Source organism: Patiria miniata, unplaced genomic scaffold, assembly GCF_015706575.1.
Source record: "Patiria miniata isolate m_02_andy unplaced genomic scaffold, ASM1570657v1 HiC_scaffold_16, whole genome shotgun sequence".
NCBI lineage: Eukaryota > Metazoa > Echinodermata > Asteroidea > Valvatida > Asterinidae > Patiria > Patiria miniata.
In genome coordinates, this window is record NW_024037054.1 from 15,411,240 (window position 1) to 15,435,253 (window position 24,014).

The window sequence follows — 24,014 nt, forward strand, 5'->3', positions numbered from 1 at the left end:
CAACCAGCATACAAATCGGCAAGGCCCTAGACTTGACACTTTTGGAGAAAACCGCAGATGTAGTAGCTCATGCCACTAGTTTCGTTTTTGTTCATAAATCCCATTGCAAGGCCTGTCAGCGCCAACCTGCATGGCTCTCATGTATCGCAGTCTACAGGTACCTTAACGGACGGTTCTGGACAAAACTTTATACCTTTGGAAAGCGGATTAATGGGCCAACCAGCATACAAATCGGCAAGGCCCTAGACTTGACACTTTTGGAGAAAACCGCAGATGTAGTAGCTCATGCACTAGTTTCGTTTTTGTTCAGTAAATCCCATTGCAAGGCGTGTCAGTGCCAACCTGCATGTCTCTCGTGTATTGCTGTCTAAAGGTACTTAACATGGACGGTTATGGACAAACTTTATACCTTTGGAAAGCGAATTAATGGGCCAACCAGCATACAAATCGCAAGGCCCTAGACCTGAAACTTTTGGAGAAAATGCAAATGTAGTTGCTGATGCCACTAGTTTTGTTTTTTGTGCATTAAGTCCCATAGCAAGGCCTGTCAGCGCCAACCTGCATGGCTCTCATGTATCGCATCTAAAGGTACCTTAACATGGACCGTTCTGGACAAACTTTATACCGTTGGAAAGCGGATTAATGGGCCAACCAGCATACAATCGGCAAGGCCCTAGACTTGACACTTGTGGAGAAAACCGCAGATGTAGTAGCTCATGCCACTAGTTTCGTTTTTGTTCAGTAAATCCCATAGCAAGGCCTGTCAGCGCCAACCTGCATGGCTCTCATTTATCGCAGTCTACAGGTACCTTCATGGACGGTTTCTGGACAAACTTTATACCGTTGGAAAGCGGATGAATAGGCCAACCAACATGCAAATCAGGAAGGCCTTAGACCTGAAACTTTTGGAGAAAACCGCAGATGTAGTAGCTGATGCCACTTGTTTCGTGTTCGTGCAGTAAGAGCCATAGAAAGGCCTGTCAGCGCCAACCGGCATGGCTCTCATGTATCGCAGTCTACAGGTACCTTAACATGGACGGTTATGGACAAACTTTATACCGTTGGAAAGCGGATGTAGGCCAACCAGCAAGCAATTCGGCAAGGCCCTAGACCTTAAACTTTTTGAGAAAACCGCAGATGTAGTAGCTGATGCCGCTAGTTTCATTTTTGTGCAGTAAGTTCCATAGCAAGGCCTGTCAGCGCCAACCTGCATGGCTCTCATGTATCGCAGTCTACAGGTACCTTAACATGGACGGTTATGGACAAACTTTATACCGTTGGAAAGCGGATGTAGGCCAACCAGCAAGCAATTCGGGAAGGCCCTAGACCTGAAACTTTTGTGGAAAAATGCAAATGTAGTAGCTGATGCCACTAGTTTTGTTTTTTTGTGCATTAAGTCCCATAGCAAGGCCTGTCAGCGCCAACCGGCATGGCTCTCATGTATCGCAGTCTACAGGTACCTTAACATAAACCGTCCTGGACAAACTTTATACCGTTGGAAAGCGGATTAATGGGCATACCAGCATACAAATCGGCAAGGCCCTAGACTTGACACTTTTGGAGAAAACCGCAGATGTAGTAGCTCATGCCACTAGTTTTCGTTTTTGTTCAGTAAATCCCATTGCAAGGCCTGTCAGTGCCAACCTGCATGGCTCTCATGTATCGCAGTCTACAGGTACCTTAACATGGACGGTTCTGGACAAACTTTATACCTTTGGAAAGCGAATTAATGGGCCAACCAGCATACAAATCGGCAAGGCCCTAGACTTGACACTTTTGGAGAAAACCGCAGATGTAGTAGCTCATGCCACTAGTTTCGTTTTTTGTTCAGTAAATCCCATTGCAAGGCTTGTCAGCGCCAACCTGCATGGCTCTCATGTATCGCAGTCTACAGGTACCTAAACATGGACGTTCTGGACAAACTTTATACCTTTGGAAAGCGGATTAATGGGCCAACCAGCATACAAATCGGCAAGGCTCTAGACTTGACACTTTTGGAGAAACCGCAGATGTAGTAGCTCATGCCACTAGTTTCGTTTTTGTTCAGTAAATCCCATTGCAAGGCGTGTCAGTGCCAACCTGCATGTCTCTCGTGTATTGCAGTCTAAAGGTACTTAACATGGACGGTATGGACAAACTTTATACCTTTGGAAAGCGAATTAATGGGCCAACCAGCATACAAATCGGCAAGGCCCTAGACCTCAAACTTTTGGAGAAAATTGCAAATGTAGTAGCTGATGCCACTAGTTTTGTTTTTTGTGCATTAAGTCCCATAGCAAGGCCTGTCAGCGCCAACCTGCATGGCTCTCATGTATCGCAGTCTAAAGGTACCTTAACATGGACCGTTCTGGACAAACTTTATACCGTTGGAAAGCGGATTAATGGGCAACCAGCATACAAATCGGTAAGGCCCTAGACTTGACACTTTTGGAGAAAACCGCAGATGTAGTAGCTCATGCCACTAGTTTCGTTTTTGTTCAGTAAATCCCATAGCAAGGCCTGTCAGCGCCAACCTGCATGACTCTCATTTATCGCAGTCTACAGGTACCTTAACATGGACGGTTCTGGACAAACTTTATACCGTTGGAAAGCGGATGAATAGGCCAACCAACATGCAAATCAGGAAGGCCTTAGACCTGAAACTTTTGAGAAAACCGCAGATGTAGTAGCTGATGCCACTTGTTTCGTGTTTGTGCAGTAAGAGCCATAGCAAGGCCTGTCAGCGCCAACCGGCATGGCTCTCATGTATCGCAGTCTACAGGTACCTTAACATGGACGGTTATGGACAAACTTTATACCGTTGGAAAGCGGATGTAGGCTAACCAGCAAGCAATTCGGCAAGGCCCTAGACCTGAAACTTTTGGGGGAAAATGCAAATGTAGTAGCTGCTGCCACTAGTTTTGTTTTTTTGTGCATTAAGTCCCATAGCAAGGCTGTCAGCGCAACCGGCATGGCTCTCATGTATCGCAGTCTACAGGTACCTTAACATGGACCGTCCTGGACAAACTTTATACCTTTGGAAAGCAAATTAATGGGCCAACCAGCATAACAATTGGCAAGGCTTTAGACCTTAATCTTTTGGAGAAAACCGCAGGTGTAGTACTTGATGCCACTAGTTTCGTTTTTGTTCAGTAAATCCCATTGCAAGGCCTGTCAGTGCCAACCTGCATGGCTCTCATGTATCGCAGTCTACAGGTACCTTAACATGGACGGTTCTGGACAAACTTTATACCGTTGGAAAGCGGATGAATAGGCCAACCAACATGCAAATCGGGAAGGCCCTATATAGACCTGAAACTTTTGAAGAAAACCGCTGATGCTGATGCCGCTATCGCGATGCTCAAAATTTTGTCCACATGGTCCGCAATGAAACAGAAGTCACATCTGGTATAACATAGGTCATAGGCCACTCCCTTCACAAGATTCTGAACTTACCTACGCCGGCCAAATCACGATTTGCATGGCCTCAAAATCCTCAGTATTTGAGCATGCTGCAGGCCATGAACTTGAGGGTTTGTTAAAAAAAAATATGGGTGGAAGCCATGCACACTAGGACTGTGAGCTTGTAGTAATGTAGTTCCGTTCAATTTGGATAAAATAGGGGCTCTTAAAGCGCTCTATTTTGCAATGGAGTGTAGGCATCGTTTTTTTCAAAATGGCGATGGGCTTCAACACTATTTTCAGGGGTGATCATCTTCGGATGGAAATTTCTCCTAAAAGTCATCAGTTAACCCCCCGAAAATTGAAAAGAAAATGGAAGATGATGCGATAAGCTTGAATTTGATGTGTGTCTCCAACACCTTGGAGAGTTGTGAGTATTTTTCCCGAATTTTTGAAGTGGGAGCATTTACTATTGGGGTCTATGGAAGTTTATTTACTGTCTGGGCTCGGAACCATCGAAGTATCCCAGCGTCCTGTTTGCAGGGCGGCACAAGGGCGGATCCAGGGGGGGGGGGCAAAGGGGCCATGCCCCCCCCCCCCCAAAAAAAAAAACGAAACCAATTTTTTTTTTTTTTATGTGACATCGCAATAAAGGCAGGCAATGAGTACACCACCATCTTTTCCTCAAAAAAACATTGGTTAAAGTTGTCAGAAATTGCCTCAGATCGCACCACAGAGCATCTAGAATCCCAAAAAAAATTTTTGACCCACTTGTTCGGGATTTTTTTGGCCCCCCCCCCCAAAAAAAAAAATTTGTTCTGGATCCGCCCTTGCAGGGCGGGGGTACGAGCGAATTTATTTTAGACCATTACATTTTCACAGCGCCCTCAATTTTTAATTGGCCACCATATATGGCATGTCAAACGTTGCAATATTCAATATTTTGCAATATATATGTTGGATGTTCAATATGTGTTTGTTATCTTTTACATTTATGTGCGATGTTCAATATAAGTGTGCGATGTTTTTCATTATTTGCGCGATGTTTAATATATTGTGCGATGTTTTACAATATATGTGCGATGTTCAATATATGTGTGCGATGTTTTACATTTATATGCGATTTTCAATTTATATGTGCGATGTTTTTGACGATATATATGTGCGATGTTTTCAATATTATGTTCGATTTTTTGCATTAAATGTGCGATGTTTTTCGATACAATTGTGTGTGTTGTTCTACAATATATTTGCGATATTCTCAAATATGTGAGCAATGTTAAGGAAAGGTTATATTTCACACTTGTCCGGCCACTCTTAGAATATGGTGTAGCAGCATGGAACCCTTATAAAATCAGTCATCAGTCTGCGATTGAGAAAATTCAGCGCAGAGCTGCACGCTTCGTTCATGGAGATTACACCAGACAGAGTGGCGTCTCCCACATGTTATCGTCTCTTGTATGGGAGAAGTTAACTGATAGGAGGGAAACCCACCAGATGACTCAACTCTACAAGATCATCACTCACACCATTGACATTGATGCTTCAGACTATCTTCAACCAAAAACACAGAGATCCAGGAGGGGGAACAACAACCAATTTAACATAGTGCAAACATCCTCAACTGTATTCAAGAACTCATTTTTTCCAAGGACAATTAAATTATGGAATGACCTGCCCCAACACATCACGGACTCTTTGACGCACAAGACCTTTAGGGACAACTACTACAACCACATCATGACCGAGACCTAGGTGCCGACGCCTCCCCGTGACCTCCTAGTCAAGATCCCTAGAGGATGTTTCAGGAGGAAACCAACCAAGTACCAAGTACCAAGTAAGTAATGTTTCACACATAATGATTGACATTTTGAGCTATTTGTATTCGATGTTTCATCGGTATGTTTGCATTCGATCTTTTGCAATATGCATTTGATATTTCCCTTTTCATTCGATGTTTCTTTAAGAGTCAAAGTCTGGTTACTAGACCGCGAAAGTCTGACTATTTTGCCTAAAGTCAGTGTATGAGACGTCAGGGGATCGCGTAAAGTGATCAGAGCCAGACCTAAACGGTAAAAACCGGAATTGTGGGTAATTCTTTAAGCATACGCAATGCGTTCATCATTGTTTGGGCAGTACCCCCAGCTGTGCCTGTACTATCCATAGTGTTATGTGCATCATCTATGCATTGAGGAGTGCATGACACATGGTCTGAGCTCCAAGGCCGATGTGCACCTGTCCCGTTTAATGATCCAGTTACCTGATAATGTGTTAGCATAAGCTGATGTAAAATTGGGCAAAATTAGATGTTTATGAAAACTCCAGATGTAAAGTTTCCGCAAAAACAGCTGTTGAAAAAGAGCCCAATGTTGAACTTTACTGAGTCTGAGGTCTATCGAGGGGACGATCCTTATTTCAACTCCCGGAGATTCGCTGACAGTCTCTATTTTTCTTTTTAAGAAAGTCGAAATAGCTGAAGAGGGAGGTGAGAATCTATATGTACCCAGATACAAAGAGTAGAAATCTACGCGTCTGCCTTTTGAAAATACACAATTGCGGTGTTCATTGTTGCGTAATGATCCGCCTAGCACACGACTGTTTTGCACATTAGGCTGTGTTATGCAGCTTCCTAACAAACCAAACACACTGGGCTCATTATATCGACTTGTTTTTACCCATTAAGGTAAAGCAAATGGACCCAGTAATCTTCCTGGCGCGTTTGCTCACCTATAAAGACAACTTTTCTCAGTTTAAGGAAAATTCTAAGGTAACGAAATGGCCGAGTGGTTACGATTCGTCGTCCACGGTTAGCGGGGTCCCGGGTTCGAATCCCGCCGGTGTCTTTTTGGTTTTTAACGTATGAGTTCAATTATTCACTATAAGAGATTTAATTTCCCGTCGTAAAGTACCAACAGTACCTTAGCTTAATCGGTAAGCACTGCTGCTGGTACTGTCTGCGAGTTCCAGGTTGGCGCCTTCGTACAGGTTCAGGGCATGTGGTCCACTCGGAGGATCAGGGCTTAGGGGCCGCCCTGTTCCTCCCTTAGCTCTTTGCTTTTACATGGTGCCTGGCCCTCCGGGTTTATATGGATGGATAGGGAAGGAAGTGTGTATTGGTCGGGGACGCCGAGACCCCGGAAGAGAACTAAGGGATCGGCTGGGGCATTGTTATGGCTCAGACCGATCCCTGAAAGCTTGACTAGCACATAACTTTTTGATTTTTTTTACCCTCTATCTTTTTTACTTTGGTTTAGTTTGATATCTACAGCTGCTCGGCAGGTCTACAGGTACTATCAAAGAAACAAAGGTGTATGTCATAAATCAATGAATATTTCATAATTGACTATAATCAAAACGGAGTTTCGTTCGATCAATTTGACTATCATTATATAATGACGCGATTGCCAATTGACGTAAGAAACGCCATAAATTATACCGGGAAAGAATAAAGATGTACATTGTAATATAAATATTATTTATACATCTTTCAAATAACGTGTCTTTAATTGTGAACATTCCAAGCAATAAAGTAATTTGCAATGGTATTAGAATGGTATATGATAGCACGATCAATGCGTCTCTATTAAATTTAAAAATATATAATTTAGGCCCCTATGTGTGAAATATTCTGTTTATGAAACATTTCAAATAGTAAGGGGTGAACCTTGCATTTTTTAGCGAAATTGGGCAAAATCAGATCTTTCTTGACAATTTCAGATTGTAAGGGGTTAACCTTGCTCTTGTAATAAATTTGGCAAAATAAGATGTGTATGAAAAATTTCAAATTGTAAGGGGTTAACCTTTCTTTTTAGTAAAATTGGGAAAATTTAAATATTTATGAAAAATTTCAAATCGTCAGTGGTTAACCTTGCATTTTTTAGCAAAATATGGCAAAATCAGGTGTTTATGGAAAATTTCAGATTGTAAGGGGTTAACCTAGCTTTTTTAGCAAAATTGGAAAAATCAGATTTGTATGAAAAATCTAAAATTGTAAGGGGTTAATCTTTGCCAAATTAGGGCACTAAAAAAGCAAGGTTAACCCCTTTACATTTGAAAATTTCAAATTGTTAGGGGTTAACCTTGCTTTTTTAGTAAAATAGGGCAAATTTTAATGTGCATGAAAAATTTGAAATTGTTAGCGGTTAACCTTGCATTTTTCAGCAAAATACGGCAAAACCAGGTGTTCATGAAAAATTTCAGATTGTAAAGGGTTCACCCTGCATTTTTAGCAAAATTGGGAAAAATCAGATTTGTATGAAAAATCAAAAATTGTAAGGGGTTAACCTTTGCCAAATTAGGGCAAAATCAGCTGTTTCTGGAAAATTGCAGATTGAAAGGGGTTAACCTTGCATTTTAAGCAAAATTGGGCAAAATGAGATTTTTATGAAAAATCTCAAATTGTAAGGGGTGAACCTTGCATATATTAGCAAAATTGGAAAAATCAGATGTTTCTGAAAAAAATTCCGATGCAAGGAAATAACCTTACTTTTTTTTTTATAAAATTTGTTAAAAATTAGATGTTTATGAAAAAAATTCAAATTGTAAGGGGTTCAGCTTGCATTTTTTTAAGGAAAACAGGGCAAAACCAGATGTTTATGGAAAATTTCAAATTGTAAGGGGTTAACCTTGCATTTTAGCAAAATTGGGCAAAATCAGATGTTTCTGGAAAATTTCAGAAGTAAGGGATTATCCTTGCTTTTTTAGTGAAATTTGGCAAAGTTAGATGTTAATGAAAAATTTCAAATTATAAAGGGTTAATCTTGCATTTTTTAAAGCGAAATTCGGAAAAAAATGTTTCTGGAAAATTGCAGATTGTAAGGGGTTAACCTTGCTTTTTGAATAAGATTGGGAAAAATTAGATGTTCATGAAAAAAATTCAAATTGTAAGGGGTTAACCTTGCATTTTTTTAGCAAAATAGGACACAATCAGATGATTCTGGAAAATTGCAGATTGTTAGGGCTTAACCTTGTATTTCTAGCAAAATTGGGCAAAAAGAAATGTTTATGAAAAATGTTAAACTGTAAGAGGTGTACCTTGTATATTTAGTAAAACTTGGCAAAATCAGATTTGTAGGAAAAATCTAAAATGGTAAGGGGTTAACCTTGCTTTTTTAGCAAAATTTGGAGCATATTTTACTAAAATTGGGCAGAATCAGATTCTTCTATAAAGCCAGATGTAAAGTTTCCGCTAAAAATACAAGGTTCACCCCTTACAATTTGAGATTTTTCATATAAATCTGATATTGCCCAGTTATGCTAAAAATGCCAAGTTAACCCCTTACAATCTTCAATTTTTAAGAAACATCTGATTTTTCCCAATTTCGTTTAAAAAAGCAAGGTTAACCCCTTTCAATCTGCAATTTTCCAGAAACATCTGATTTTGCCCTATTTTGCTAAAAATGCAAGGTTAACCACTGACAATTTGAAATTTTTCATAAACATTTAAATTTTCCAAATTTTACTAAAAAAGCAAGGTTAACACCTTACAATTTTTGATTTTTCATACAAATCTGATTTAACCCAATCTTGCTAAAACTGCAAAGTTAACCCCTTACAATCTGAAATTTTCCATAAACACCTGATTTTGCCCTATTTTGCTAAAAATGCAAGGTTAACCACTGACAATTTGAAATTTTTCATAAACATTTAAATTTTCCAAATTTTACTAAAAAAGCAAGGTTAACATCTTACAATTTGAAATTTTCCATAAACATCTGATTTTGCCCTATTTTGCTAAAAAAATGCAATCTGAACCCCTTACAATTTGAAATTTTCCATAAACATCTAATTTTTACCAAATTTCACTAAAAAAAAAGTAAGGTTAATTCCTTACATCGGAATTTTTTTCAGAAACATCTGACTTTGCCCAATTTTGCTTAAAATGCAAGATAACCCCTTTCAATCTGCAATTTTCAAGAGACATCTAATTTTGCCCTAATTTGGCAAAGGTTAAATCTTTACAATTTTTGATTTTTCATACAAATCTGATTTTTCCAAATTTTGCTAAAAATGCAAGGTGAACCCTTTACAATCTGAAATTTTCCATGAACACCTGGTTTTGCCGTATTTTGCTAAAAAGTGCAAGGTTAACCCCTAACAATTTGAAATTTTCAGATGTAAGGGGGTTAACCTTGCTTTTTAGTGCCCTAATTTGGCAAAGGTTAACCCCTTACAATTTTTGATTTTTCATACAAATCTGATTTTTCCCAATTTCGCTAAAAAAGCAAGGTTAACCCCTTTACATCTGAAATTTTTGTGAAACATCTGATTTTGCCCAATTTTGCTAAAAATGCAAGGTTAACACCTTACAATTTGAGATTTTTCATAAAAATCTGATATTGCCCAGTTTTGCTAAAAATGCAAGGTTGACCCCTTTCAATCTGCAATTTTCCAGAAACATCTGATTTTGCCCTAATTGAGCAAAGGTTAACCTCTTACAATTTTTGATATTTCATATAAATTTGATTTTTCCCAATTTTGCTAAAAATGCAAGGTGAACCCCTTACAATCTGACATTTTTCATAAACACCTGATTTTGCCCTATTTTGCTAAAAAATGCAAGGTTCACCCCTTACAATTTGAGATTTTTCATAACATTTAAATTTGCCCAATTTTACTAAAAAAGCAAGGTTAACCCCTTACAATTTGAAATTTTTCATTCACATCTTATTTTGCCAAATATCACTAAAAAGGCAAGGTTAACCCCTTACAATCTGAAATTTTCCAGAAAGATCTGATTTTGCCCAATTTCGCTAAAAATACAAGGTTCACCCCTTACAATTTGAGATTTTTCATATAAATCTGATATTGCCCAGTTATGCTAAAAATGCCAAGTTAACCCCTAACAATCTTAAATTTTCAAGAAACATCTGGTTTTCGCAATTTCGCTTAAAAAAGCAAGGTTAACCCCTTTCAATCTGCAATTTTCCAGAAACATCTGATTTTGCCCTAATTTGGCAAGGTTAACCCCTTACAATTTTAGATTTTTCATACAAATCTGATTTTGCCCAATTTTGCTAAAAATGCAAAGTAAACCCCTTACCATCTGAAATTTTCCATAAACACCTGATTTTGCCCTATTTTGCTAAAAAATGCAAGGTTAACCACTGACAATTTGAAATTTTTCGTAAACATTTAAATTTTCCCAATTTTACTAAAAATGAAAGGCTAACCCCTTACACTTTGAAATTTTTCATACACATCTTATTTTGCCAAATTTTACTACAAAAGCAAGGTTAACCCCTTAATCTGAAATTTTCCAGAAAGATCCGATTTTGCCCAATTTCGCTTAAAAATGCAAGGTTCACCCCTTACTATTTGAAATGTTTCATAAACAGAATATTTCACACATAGGGGCCTAAATTATATATTTTTAAATTTAATAGAGACGCATTGATCGTGCTATCATATACCATTCTAATACCATTGCGAATTACTGTATTGTTTGGAATGTTCACAATTAAAGACACGTTATTTGAAAGATGTATAAATAATATTTATATTACAATGTACATCTTTATTCTTTCCCGGTATAATTTATGGCGTTTCTTACGTCAATTGGCAATCGCGTCATTATATAATGATAGTCAAATTGATCGAACGAAACTCCGTTTTGATTATAGTCAATTATGAAATATTCATTGATATATGACATACACCTTTGTTTCAATTTTGATAGTACCCGTAGACCTGCCGAGCAGCTGTAGATATCAAACTAAACCAAAGTATAAAAGATAGAGGGTAAAAAAAATCAAAAAGTTATGTGCTAGTCAAGCTTTCAGGGATCGGTCTGAGCCATAACAATGCCCCAGCCGATCCCTTAGTTCTCTTCCGGGGTCTCGGCGTCCCCGACCAATACACACTTCCTTCCCTATCCATCCATATAACCCCGGAGGGCCAGGCACCATGTAAAAGCAAAGAGCTAAGGGAGGAACAGGGCGGCCCCTAAGCCCTGATCCTCCGAGTGGACCACATGCCCTGAACCTGTACGAAGGCGCCAACCTGGAACTCGCGGACAGTACCAGCAGCAGTGCTTACCGATTAAGCTAAGGTACTGTTGGTACTTTACGACGGGAAATTAAATCTCTTATAGTGAATAATTGAACTCATACGTTAAAAACCAAAAAGACACCGGCGGGATTCGAACCCGGGACCCCGCTAACCGTGGACGACGAATCGTAACCACTCGGCCATTTCGTTACCTTAGAATTTTCCTTAAACTGAGAAAAGTTGTCTTTATAGGTGAGCAAACGCGCCAGGAAGATTACTGGGTCCATTTGCTTTACCTTAATGGGTAAAAACAAGTCGATATAATGAGCCCAGTGTGTTTGGTTTGTTAGGAAGCTGCATAACACAGCCTAATGTGCAAAACAGTCGTGTGCCAGGCGGATCATTACGCAACAATGAACACCGCAATTGTGTATTTTCAAAAGGCAGACGCGTAGATTTCTACTCTTTGTATCTGGGCACATATAGATTCTCACCTCCCTCTTCAGCTATTTCGACTTTCTTAAAAAGAAAAATAGAGACTGTCAGCGAATCTCCGGGAGTTGAAATAAGGATCGTCCCCTCGATAGACCTCAGACTCAGTAAAGTTCAACATTGGGCTCTTTTTCAGCTGTTTTTGCGGAAACTTTACATCTGGATTTTTTAGAAGCATCTGATTTTGCCCAATTTTATTAAAATATGCTCCAAATTTTGCTTAAAAAGCAAGATTAACCCCTTACCATCTTAGATTTTTCATACAAATCTGATTTTGCCCAATTTTAGTAAAATATGCTCCAAATTTTGCTTAAAAAGCAAGATTAACCCCTTACCATCTTAGATTTTTCATACAAATCTGATTTTGTCAAATTTTACTAAATATACAAGGTATACAATTTAAATTTTTTCATAAACATTTCTTTTTGCCCAATTTTGCTAGAAATACAAGGTTAAGCCCTAACAATCTGCAATTTTCCAGAATCATCTGATTGTGTCCTATTTTGCAAAAAAAATGCAAGGTTAACCCCTTACAATTTGAATTTTTTTCATGAACATCTAATTTTCCCCAATCTTATTCAAAAAGCAAGGTTAACCCCTTACAATCTGCAATTTTCCAGAAACATTTGATTTTTTCCGATTTTCGCTTTAAAAAAATGCGAGGTTAACTCCTTTCAATTTGAAATTTTTCGTAACATCTAACTTTGCAAAATTTCACTAAAAAAGCAAGGTTAGGCCCCCCCCCCCCAAAAAAAAGTCTCCGGTTTCTGGTATGGAGCTTGCCCAAAAAGTGGTGCTGCGACGCGGCTTGTTTTTTTTTTTTTTACCTGTTTTTTTTTGCTTCAAATGTCGGCTGATGACTGCAAATGGTGCCCGACTAAACTTAGTGCAAATATTATGGAAGACCAGAGAGGCCACATAAAACTTATTCTCGATCATAACCCCATCTAAAAACACGTTAAAATTTTGCAGCAGCAGGATTCCAGTCAAACCAGTGAGTTTGGCGGTTTTGAGACATCATCGTTCTTTGAAAATAAAAACTTGTTCATTTTGCTGACGCGCATGGCTACGGCGACGCGCGCGCATACCAGAAACCGGAGACTTTTTTTTTGGCCTTAATCCCTTACATCTGAAATTTTTCGGAAACATCTGATTTTGCCCAATTTCGCTAAAATATGCAATGTTCACCCCTTACAATTTGAAATGTTTCATAAACATCTAACCCCATACAATCTGCAATTTTCCAAAAACATCTGATTTCTCCCGATTTTGCTAAAAAAAAATACAAGGTTAACCCCTTACAATTTGATTTTTTTTTCATAAACATCTAATTTTGCCCAATTTTACATCAGCTTATGCTAACAAATTATCAGGTAACTGGATCATTAAACGGGACAGGTGCACATCGGCCTTGGAGCTCAGACCATGTGTCATGCACTCCTCAATGCATAGATGATGCACATATGGGTAGTACAGGCACAGCTGGGGTACTGCCCAAACAATGATGAACGCATTGCGTATGCTTAAAGAATTACCCACAATTCCGGTTTTTACCGTTTAGGTCTGGCTCTAATCACTTTACGCGATCCCCTGACGTCTCATACACTGACTTTAGGCAAAATAGTCAGACTTTCGCGGTCTAGTAACCAGACTTTGACTCTTAAAGAAACATCAAATGAAAAGGGAAATATCAAATGCATATTGCAAAAGATCGAATGCAAACATACCGATGAAACATCGAATACAAATAGCTCGAAATGTCAAACATATGTGTAAAACATTGCTCACATATTTGAGAATATCGCAAATATATTGTAGAACAACACACACAATTGTATCGAAAAACATCGCACATTTAATGCAAAAAATCGAACATAATATTGAAAACATCGCACATATATATCGTCAAAAACATCGCACATATAAATTGAAAATCGCATATAAATGTAAAACATCGCACACAGATATTGAACATCGCACATATATTGTAAAACATCGCACAAATATATTAAACATCGCGCAAATGATGAAAAACATCGCACACTTATATTGAACATCGCACATAAATGTAAAAGATAACAAACACATATTGAACATCTAACATATATATTGCAAAATATTGAATATTGCAACGTTTGACACGCCATGGGCGGAGGGCCGGAGCTGGACAAGCGAACATTTTATTAGACCATAAAATTGTCACAGCGCCCTCAAATTTTTAATTGGCCAGCAAATTGATCATGGTCCGTGGGTACCAACCAATATTGACAAATAAGTCGGATTCTCGCTATAAACGCCCGCGGCTTCTATGTCAAACTAGTGGTGATGAAGCGTAGGGGTCAGGCAGCCAGACGTACTGATATTACCCTGGTACCCTTTATGGGCATTGCATACAAAAATTGCAATGATGCAGCGAGCGCCTACGTGAATTTGTACATGTACGCCGATGTAGTCGAGTCTAGTTACCGATACCGGTTGTAGCGGAGGTTGGTGCGTGTTTGTAGATATTCCGGGTTTTTTAGGAAAACACCAACAGAAATCATGTCAGAGACAAAAGAGACAAAAGAGACAAAAATATATTCTCTAGAAGATGTTAAACAACACAAAACAAGCCAGTCGATATGGATCGTAATTCATAACAAAGTCTACGATGTCACGAAGTTCTTGGATGACGTAAGTATTAAAAGTCCTCTCCGGGCTCTACCTTTGGAGATTGTGTAGTTACGGTCCCCCTTTTCTTTTCGGTCCTTTAACTTTATTCTAAAATTGCTTCTGCAATCTAAAGCAGTCTTCTTTTGGAAAAGAATGTTGCAACCTGACGCCACTCAGTGGTTGTGTACAAAGTTTAAGGAGAGTCAAGAACATCTTCTAAAGTCATGAAAGTAATTCCTAACTGCAGGCTAACAAAATTGGAAATGTTTCATCATTTTTGCAATGACTGACCTTCATTATATAAAGAAAAAAGTGGCGTCAGGTTGCAGCATTCTTTCCTTTTATATCTAACGGTCTAATGACCCTATATTCTATAATTTGGTGATTGTGTAGTTACGGGACCTACAGTCATGACAGTACAGGCCTCCTCTCTTTACTTTTGATTTAAACTGAGATTTATAGACTAATTTAAGAAACCTAAATCAAGAGAGTCAAGAATGGGTTTATCATTCCAAAATGACTTCAGCAACCTAAAGCAGACTTCTCTTAATTCTAATGAGACTATTTTTTTAGTGATTTTACACAGCGTCTTACAGTAGTAGAAAATGCTATTTTCTTACACATTTTTCAGTTGCAGCCATGCAAATCAGTACAGTTTTGCTCATGAACCCTACAGTACTCGACCCAATAAACCTCAACAGCATGTTTTGTTGGAATCTGTCGGGTTGGGTACAGTCAGTACCCCTAAACTGACAGTCTTTTACATTGGGTTGGCACACCTCCAGAAAAGGGTGTTTCAATTTTAGGAGCTCTTTGATTTTTTTTAAAAATTTTTATTTTGGGGACGAATTGGTTCATTGAAATGAAAGAATTACCATGTTCATCAATATGGAGAAGTGGCAAAGCAAACTGCAAAACATTTATTAACAGTATATTTTTCTTTTTAAATCTGGACAGTTTTGACTTGTCAATTTAGCTCATCCTGTAACATGCACATTTGTTTCAATGTAAAAAAAAAGTTGATTTAACCCTTACTCTCTGAGGGTAGTTTACTGCATGTCAGTTGGTTATGCCAATGCCCTCCAGCTGCAGTTAATTGGAGGATAAACTATCTTGACTGTGAAGGCTCCAATTGGCAGGAGTTGGAGGCCCTGGAGGGTGCCTGATACTGACCAGCTGGGGGCACTCACTTTGTTATCAGAGGACTCTCATTGTTCTCTGTGGCATGTATTGGAGTGCCTGTCCAGTTACCCTTGAAATGACATGGCAGATATTGGAGGGCCATGCAAAAAACATAGGAGATTTTCTTGAGGCACATATTGGCATGCGTTGGAGGGTCTAGTAGGGTAAGGGTTAAGTAATGAAATGTATGTACTGTGATAACTGTAGGAATGAGTGAATATAGACACCAACTTAATTAATGTGTATGTTCATACATGTATACATGTACAGTATGATCAACACAAAAAAATGCCCAAAAAAATTCCCTACCTACCTACATGTACCCTATTTTCAAATGCCATGTAATGAGAAGCAGAATTTTTTGTTTGCCTATTTCTATCAGGCATGCCCCTGATACACCCCCAACTTCATGTAGCAACTGTCACAACTGTGTCAGTATGGTTCAGTATGCCTCACAACTTGTTTGCTAAGTTGCAGTCATAGTTTTTTGCAACCAGTGGTCGGTAAAGTTTAGTTGGCCATCACTGCATAAACAAGAGAATAGGACACAAACTGCAAAAAAAACAAAAATGAAAAATGCTGAATAATAGAAACACACAACCCAAAACCAAAGAGAAAATATAAATGTACCTCAATCTTGATTTGGCCCCCAAAATTGTTTTGGACTGGTGGTTTTGATTTTGGTTCATTTGGCAAGATTCATTTTAAAAAATGCGAAGAAAGTTTAGGATAATAAAGTAGACTTAACATCTTTTTTTTTCTTTACGTTTTCAGCATCCTGGAGGTGAAGAGGTGCTTCTTGAACAAGGAGGTAAGTCTTTGCTCATAATGCTAAACCAGTGGTCTTGCATCTTTTGATATCCAGACAGCGCCCTAAAAATTTTTAAAAATCAGGCCCATTTTAACATTTTGTTGGAGACGTACGTACAGTTGTTGTAAAGGTCTTTGATAGCCTCCCTGTACGTTCCCCCACAGAAAAAAGCATCTACATGTACACATTGGCACTCAAATTCTCTTGAAAGCATAGGCCTATATCGACAAGTATTTAACCCTAACTCCCTAGTGTCTTTCACTAAGAACTGGACCAAGTCCATCTAAATCCATCAATCACTGTTGCTTCCAAAATTATCGTGAAATACCTTACCTGACTGTAAGTGAATAATAGTCTCAAGCATCCAGTGAAATCATGGCAACTGGTGTGCTGTCATTTTCAATATCCAACAATGGTCAGCCGACCATCGTTGGAAAAAAACTGACTTTTTCTTTCAAACATTGCCCCCAATTGACCTATCGTGGTAGAATCGCAACAACGCAGCCTGTGAAATATTGTTCAATTACAAATTATACAATGGACGTGGAACGCGCAGCATACGAGACAAACAAAGCTTAGCGTACAAAAATTCCATAGGGTTGTCTAAGGGGCGTGGCCAACTCTCAAACGGCGATCAATTTACCAAGTTCAGTTAGTCCACATTTTGTGTGCAATCGGTTACACACCCGTGAACCAGCCAGTCTGGTTCCCTGACCTGACAATTCCCTGACGTCTATGAATTGCTCTGTTTCGTCTGAAGTGTAGGATCAGGAAACCAGGCTACAAGAACAGCATTTTTTTATTGATTTTTCCAGCTTGTTCATCTATGAACACAAAACTTTAAACAGGTCAGTGTAAAAATATTTGCCATAAAATACTAATCCCTAACTCCATCGATTTCTGAAGGAAAAAAAAGCAAAAGCAAATGTCGTATACCTTTAACCATGCGCGATTTAGCAAGAGTTTATATAATAATACCTAAGGGGTTTAGCTGTTTTCATCTCAATAATTGTGCCTGACAATTACATGTAGATAAAGAGCCAGTTACATTTAGAAATGCATAACAACAACTGAACACAGATGGTGTGATGTCAATTTTCTTTTACGAGAACAGATAACGTGACATGCACACCCTTTTTTATAACAAAACTAACAAAAATAATTGTTATCGTACATAAATCAATTTTGTAATTGTACAAGCAGGCAACCATTTATACATGTACATTGTGATTGTATTATGATACTATTTAATATATTTTTTGCTTAATTTATCGTGAGCTACTGTATTTGGAGAGTTTAAATATGAACAGGCTGTAACTCTGAAAATGATCAGTCAATCCATGTAATCCTTCTGTATAGAATTACATGTATAGGGCCTACACATGTGTACGTGTGTATGTACATGTAGTACTTATCAGGATTTGACCTTTTATCATGATATTGATAACCAACAGTCATTCATGTGAGTGGTTTTTTTTTTATTGTGTACCACCCAGCGGGTTTCCTACTATCATTAAATCCTTAAAATATATGACGTACAGTTCTTAAGTGGGTATATGGGTTTCCTGCATAATGTGAAGTATGTACTTACAGGCCTACACTACAGGTCTGTAGCTTTGTACAGAGAATGTATGCAGGTGCCTGTATTTCAGTGTGTGTTTATGCTACCCACATGGATTTTATTGAATTGCCAAGAAAGACAGTGAGAAAAGCTACCTGAAGTACAGACTGAACTGATACAAAACACCATGTTACCATGTCTTAACATGATGTCATTAAGTAACACCACACTATTTCAGTTTTAAAGGCAAAAAATGTATGACATGATCTTTGCATTTATCCCAAAAACAACCAACCAAGTTATTATCAAAAAGCTTACTTGAATGGATTAAAGATCATACTGGTACTAAACACCCTGTGAAATTATTTCGTCTGGCTTGCTTGTCACTAGAAGAAATCAAGAAATGTGTGTGATTTCCAACGATCAGTCAATTGACAGATTTTTGGAAATAAAGAGTTATACTGTGCATGTACACAAAGTCATGTTTCATGATCAAAAGGTTTGTGCATTGTTTTTCTCTGTTTTCTCATAAAGGGTAACACCTACTGAGCTGAAACTTCAACAGGTTGGGTTTTGAACATGAATGGATATTGAGTCGTGTTATTATTGGAAACGAACAAAATCATGAAAATGCATGAAAATTGAAAAGCAGATGACCCTATGCCTTTAAACACACATAAACGTACCACAAAATTAATGGTCTTTGGGCAGTGTGAACGACTGCACTGTGTTCTACATGTACGTACTGTACATACCGGTAGTGGTAGATTTAATATAAAGACACAGTACTTCAACCGTATAATTTGCCACAGCTACCGGTATGCCATAGTGCTGGATATTGAAGTAGTGAATATTCATGTAAGAGATTAATTTAAAGAAAAACAATACAAATGTAATGGTATCATATTTAAAAAGATGTCACATGAACTTCTTTAAATTTATGATTTCTGCTCAAACCTTCCAGGGTTCATATTAAGGCAAAATGCACTGTAAGTTAACACTGTTTTCTTGAAAACTGACATTTATTCATGGCCAATTTAACAAAATTGTCCTTCTTTTTTATATCCTGCTTTAGATTTTGAGTGCTTTTGTTCTGCAGTCTTTACGTAAAAAGAGAAATGTAAACGGTCCTGTGATCCTTAATGTTGAACACTGTCCTGGGCATTTTATGTTTCGACATTCATTTATTTCAGAGAAGTAGTGATCCCTGATACGGCACAACTGTAATAAGTCTCCATGCTTGTCATTAAGGATTGAAGAGTTGGGAGATGAACCACAAATCCAGGCTGAGAGGCTCTGTGATTAATTCTTGTTTATAGTGGGTTTTTTTTTTTGGGGGGGGGAGAAAATCGCACATGTAACAGACCATAAACTGAATATTTTTTTGAATGATTTTTTTGTTTCACAGAAATGAATACAACATAAGGCCTACTGGTTTTATAAAAATTACAGCAAGAAAAGCAAGACTCAATAACAAAATATAAAGAGCAAAATGAAAAGCATGTTTTTAGCCCAATTGATGAAGTTGATACATTTTACCATAACGGTCTCTGTACATTGTACCTATAAATATTTCAGTAAAAAAAAGAAATGGGTATTGTAAGGGGTACCTTTAGACAAATACAATGTACAGGCATAGACCCAATGTTGCTCTGGGCCAACAGCAGCCCCAAAACCCTCTGCCGATTATTTCGTGGATTTGTCTTTCCCCCAATCTCGCCCCTAGATTTACACATAATTTTACATTGCGTCTTGTTTTCTGTGTTTATTGCTTTGAAGGATCGAATGCCACAGAATCATTTGAAGATGTAGGCCACTCATCAGACGCCAGGGAACTCATGCAGGATTACCTCATCGGTGATCTGGCAGAGGTGAACAACTTTTTTTTTCTAAGAGTAAATCCACGTCTGAATTATGTCCGGCAAGAACAAATGTGTATTTTGAAGAGGCTGAGTCTCCATAGCCAAATGTAGTGTACTTTAGATGATTCCTTATTTTGCTGTTCATTGATTGTTTTCTGGTTGTTGATATGCCACCCATTCCACACTTAGTTGGGAAGGCTGTTTGACTTGCACCGTGTCCTGTCTGTTTTGACCCTCCCTCAAAGAATGCACATAGAAAATAAAAAAATTGTAAATTTAAACTAAAAGTTAAACTTTCGTAACATTTAATCATTATTGTAATATTGGTGTTTTTTCTTTAACCCCATCTATGCAAACATACATTCTGTGCCAAGTAGTCCTTTCAGTCAAAATCAAGCAAGTGACTGTTTTCAGTTGTTAAGAACTCACAGCCTACAGAAAGGAAGATTGACTGGCCGTGACTGTTTATGTACATGTACATGTACATGTAACTTGATACAGCTTTGCTTTGACGGTGACTGCTCTATGTTCCGACACCCCTATGTTCCGACAACCTAGATTGTGTTACTCCCGGTTAGGGTTAGGGTTAGGAATAGGAATATGTGCAGTCGGAACATAGGGGTGTCGGAACATAGAGGTGTAAACGCTTTGACTGTGGGTAATCGATAAGCCAGCCCTGCCCACAACTTGCCCGTTTTTGTCTGCTGACTGAGTTTGACTCGTCACAGTGCTTGCTTGACATATGAACTAACTGCTGGTGACTAGCTTGTGTAAAATATAGGAGGGGAAGTGGATGGAAATTTTAACTGTCTGTGACTGTTTAAATGGATTAATGAACCCTTGTGTTGTTTGATCAGCCACAGACAGTCAAATAGTTCTTCCACTTCCCCTGCCATGCATACATGTACATACAGACTAGTAAAAAACAGTCAAATCACATTTGTGTAAATACTGTGTCTCGTTAAATCCTGTCAACAGACAAAAGAGGTAACTGGAAGGAACAGCTGGCTTATCGATCTCCCCCAGTCAAATAATTATGATAATAATAATAATTTGGGAGGCTAATCATCCTCAGTCATAGATGAGAAGCTGAATTGCAAAGGACACGGCTACAATGTGGTCGAGCGGCAGGCATGTAAGGCGCCTTTGGCAGCCGGCCATACACGACCCATCCACGGAGCACTGCCCGAGATTGAAAGTGCTTGATTTTTCTAAGCATGGCTATATTGAATTAACAGGGGAGTTTTAAACTGTTCAAATAGTCACTTTATTGATTTTGACTGTTGTGATTGTGTAGCTGAATTTGTCAGCCAGAGAGGGAGAAAATATTATGTGGACGACTTTAGAAAATTAGGTTTTTCTTGGTAATTAAGTAAAACATTTGTTTATCGAGGGGTGATTCATTTATTTAAACTGAGAATACATGTAACAAAGAATTATCTCATTTGTCGTGCTCAGTGTGTTCAGAAAACCATTTTTTAGTTCTGTTAGCAGTTTCTGTTGATTATTTCACTGTTTAAGTTTGAAATGATCATTTCATATTTGTTCTTTTCTTGCTTTTCATAACAGGCCGATTGGGAAACTTCAGTAAAGGTAAGGAGCAGATGCTATATTTATTGAAAAACACCCATCCTGTTGATTTGTTCTAAGAGAAAATTCTGGAAACCTTTTCAGTTCTTACAAAAGCAGATAGAAGCGTTCCTTCTACGTGTACAATGTAAATATAGACTACATTGTAGTCTTCTCAATCCACTTTTAGACAGGTTATGTGCAAGGTCCATAGTCCACGTGTTCTCTGATCAAGGGCCAATAGATAAGGATAACAGCTAGAAATCTCAACAGTTTTGAAGACGAGCATGACCTTTTACAGACAGCGATTGGGGTGAATGAACTAAAACTTTTTTTGTACCTAGCTTTTTCCCCCCTTGATTGTTTGAAGGTCGGACAATGATCGTTTTTTTGCCACATTGTGTGTGTGTGCTTCATATACCCCCATTTTTTTTCAGTGTCATGGTCCTCAGGTTTGCTGAATCATCAGGCTTTTGTGAAATGTGTCAATCACAAAGAATTGTAGAACTTCTTAAGCTCTTGCAGGGGTTTTTACATGTCACTTGGTGGTCGGTCGGTCGGTCTGTCTGTCTGTCTGTCTGTCCCCGAAAATTGACCAAAAATATTTGACCAAAAATTTACCAAAACTATTTTGGTGGAGTCCCGAGTCCAGTAGGCCGAGTCCAAGTCCAAGCCCGCAGGTTCGAGTCAGAGTCAGAGTCTGAGTCATATGTCATCGTGACTGGGGTCCAAGTCCTAGTCACGAGTCATACATGTACAAGTCTGGAAGGATTGAGGCAGTGTTCACCACTCAAATGAACATATAGTAGGGTTAATGCTTAACAGAGTGATACACATGGCCATGTGTATCACTCTGTTCAGGAATATTCAAATTCTAACTTTGTTAATAATAATAATGCATGTTAAATGTACCTCAAAATTGATGCACCCTCAATTTGTTGTAATTTTTTGTGTGTGTTCTGTTTTGTTTTGTGAATGACTAGGTGTGTACACTGACCTTGCTTGAAAGAAATCTTAAATTTTCAAATGTTTCTGGATGGTGGTTTTTTTTTTTTTCAACAGACAAACACAGGACCAAATGCACCTGATGCAGGATCAGGAAGGTTGGTGAAGCATTTCAAGTTTCTAAAAAAGTATTTTATTTGGTTGTGGTAGGTACAATGTATAACCCTTATCAAGATAATGGCAAAAGTAGAAGCATTTTCTTGCAAGTTCTTGTTTGATTTACACTAAGTACAGTGTACGTACCTCTGTCGTCCCTTTCCTTTAGAACACCAGACACAGATTTTTTAGGCAAAAAACAAGGCTTTCAGAATTCGTATTGTTCAGGCATAAAAAAAAAGTGTTCGTACGTGACATGACCTGCAGGGGATATCGTGTATAATAGGGCGTGCAGTCTTCGAAATACTTGCGCAGTTCCCTCTGAATAGCCGGTCAGCGTCATTGACATATTCGTCACAGCCAGGGGTTAGTGAAAGAACGCCCATGCACCCATGGAATCGAGCATGGCCAATGGGATATCCAGAGTTTATATGGAGCTCAGTGATTCCTTGGTGTAACTGTGATGTGTGGGCTATTTCACCCTCAACACATGATCAGACTGTACCTGCACAGCATATGTATGGATGACTGCTGAATGTCTCAGGGTGCACACCTGTAAATAACCCTAAACCCATCCGCCAAGCCCATGAATAAACGTTATACCCTCAAAATATTCTATAAAAGAGAGTTCTGAGAGCCATACAATTAAAGAAATGAAGAGATATGGCAATGAACCCCTGGCCTGGACTTGGGGCTTCCAATTCTGAGCATTTTGGATGCATTTGGGCTTGAAGGTGGCGCTATTTTGCCATGTTGTGGAGGGATCGTTTTTCAAGATGGCTACTTTTCCGCTTTGGGGAAAATAGGGGTCGTCTTCTTTGGGTGAGAATTTCTCGAAAAGTCAATGGTCAACTCCACCAAAAATTGAAAAGAAAATGAAAGATGGGCAGCTCAAATACCTGTGAGAGTTTTTAAAAGAATTTTGAAGTATGGGGATTTAGCACTCGTGTCTATGTCAATTTTAATTCAGGGGTGCATCCTTTAAATGGATATTATTAATGTAGTATTTTGTCATTGGAGTAGAGTCTGGTAACAAGACTCGGACCATTGTATGCAGTATTGCTTCACTGTTACATTAATACCCCACGTTCAGACATTGTATACCATTACTCTTAATGCATGTGCAAACTCCTTGCTTCCTTTATGTTTGTGTTTGTTCCTTTTGAACCTTTTCTGCTGGTATGTTCTTTCCAGTTCTCAAAGTGATAATGAAAACAGTGAAGTGGACTCTCGATGGTATCAGACCTGTCTATCTTATTGCATGATTCACAGTACTCTAGTCCAACCCAACCTGCATGCAGCTACTTAATAATACATGTAGGCAGGTACCACAGTAGTTGCTTTGATGACATTGAACAATTGATCAATGTTGTAACAAAACAGATAAGATGGCAACAACTTCCATACCCAGTGA

General features: G+C 38.5%; 1 protein-coding gene across 1 annotated transcript; it reads left to right on the plus strand.

Moving 5' to 3' along the window:
* The first annotated feature begins 14,279 nt into the window (after positions 1–14,279).
* Positions 14,280–22,659, plus strand: LOC119723105 (cytochrome b5-like). Its single transcript, XM_038193630.1, has 5 exons — positions 14,280–14,535; positions 16,471–16,507; positions 19,848–19,939; positions 21,500–21,523; positions 22,562–22,659. Exons 1-5 carry the CDS (start codon positions 14,404–14,406, stop codon positions 22,652–22,654), a joined length of 378 nt encoding a protein of 125 aa, XP_038049558.1. The 5' UTR covers positions 14,280–14,403; the 3' UTR covers positions 22,655–22,659.
* Positions 22,660–24,014: the final 1,355 nt, after the last annotated feature.

Excerpts from the sequence above, each read along its gene's own strand:
- LOC119723105 (XM_038193630.1), top strand. The coding sequence starts at position 14,404 with ATGTCAGAGACAAAAGAGACAAAAGAGACAAAAATATATTCTCTAGAA. Across the intron at positions 14,536-16,470 it reads TCACGAAGTTCTTGGATGAC|CATCCTGGAGGTGAAGAGGT; the intron begins GTAAGTATTAAA and ends TTACGTTTTCAG. Across the intron at positions 19,940-21,499 it reads TCATCGGTGATCTGGCAGAG|GCCGATTGGGAAACTTCAGT; the intron begins GTGAACAACTTT and ends TTTTCATAACAG.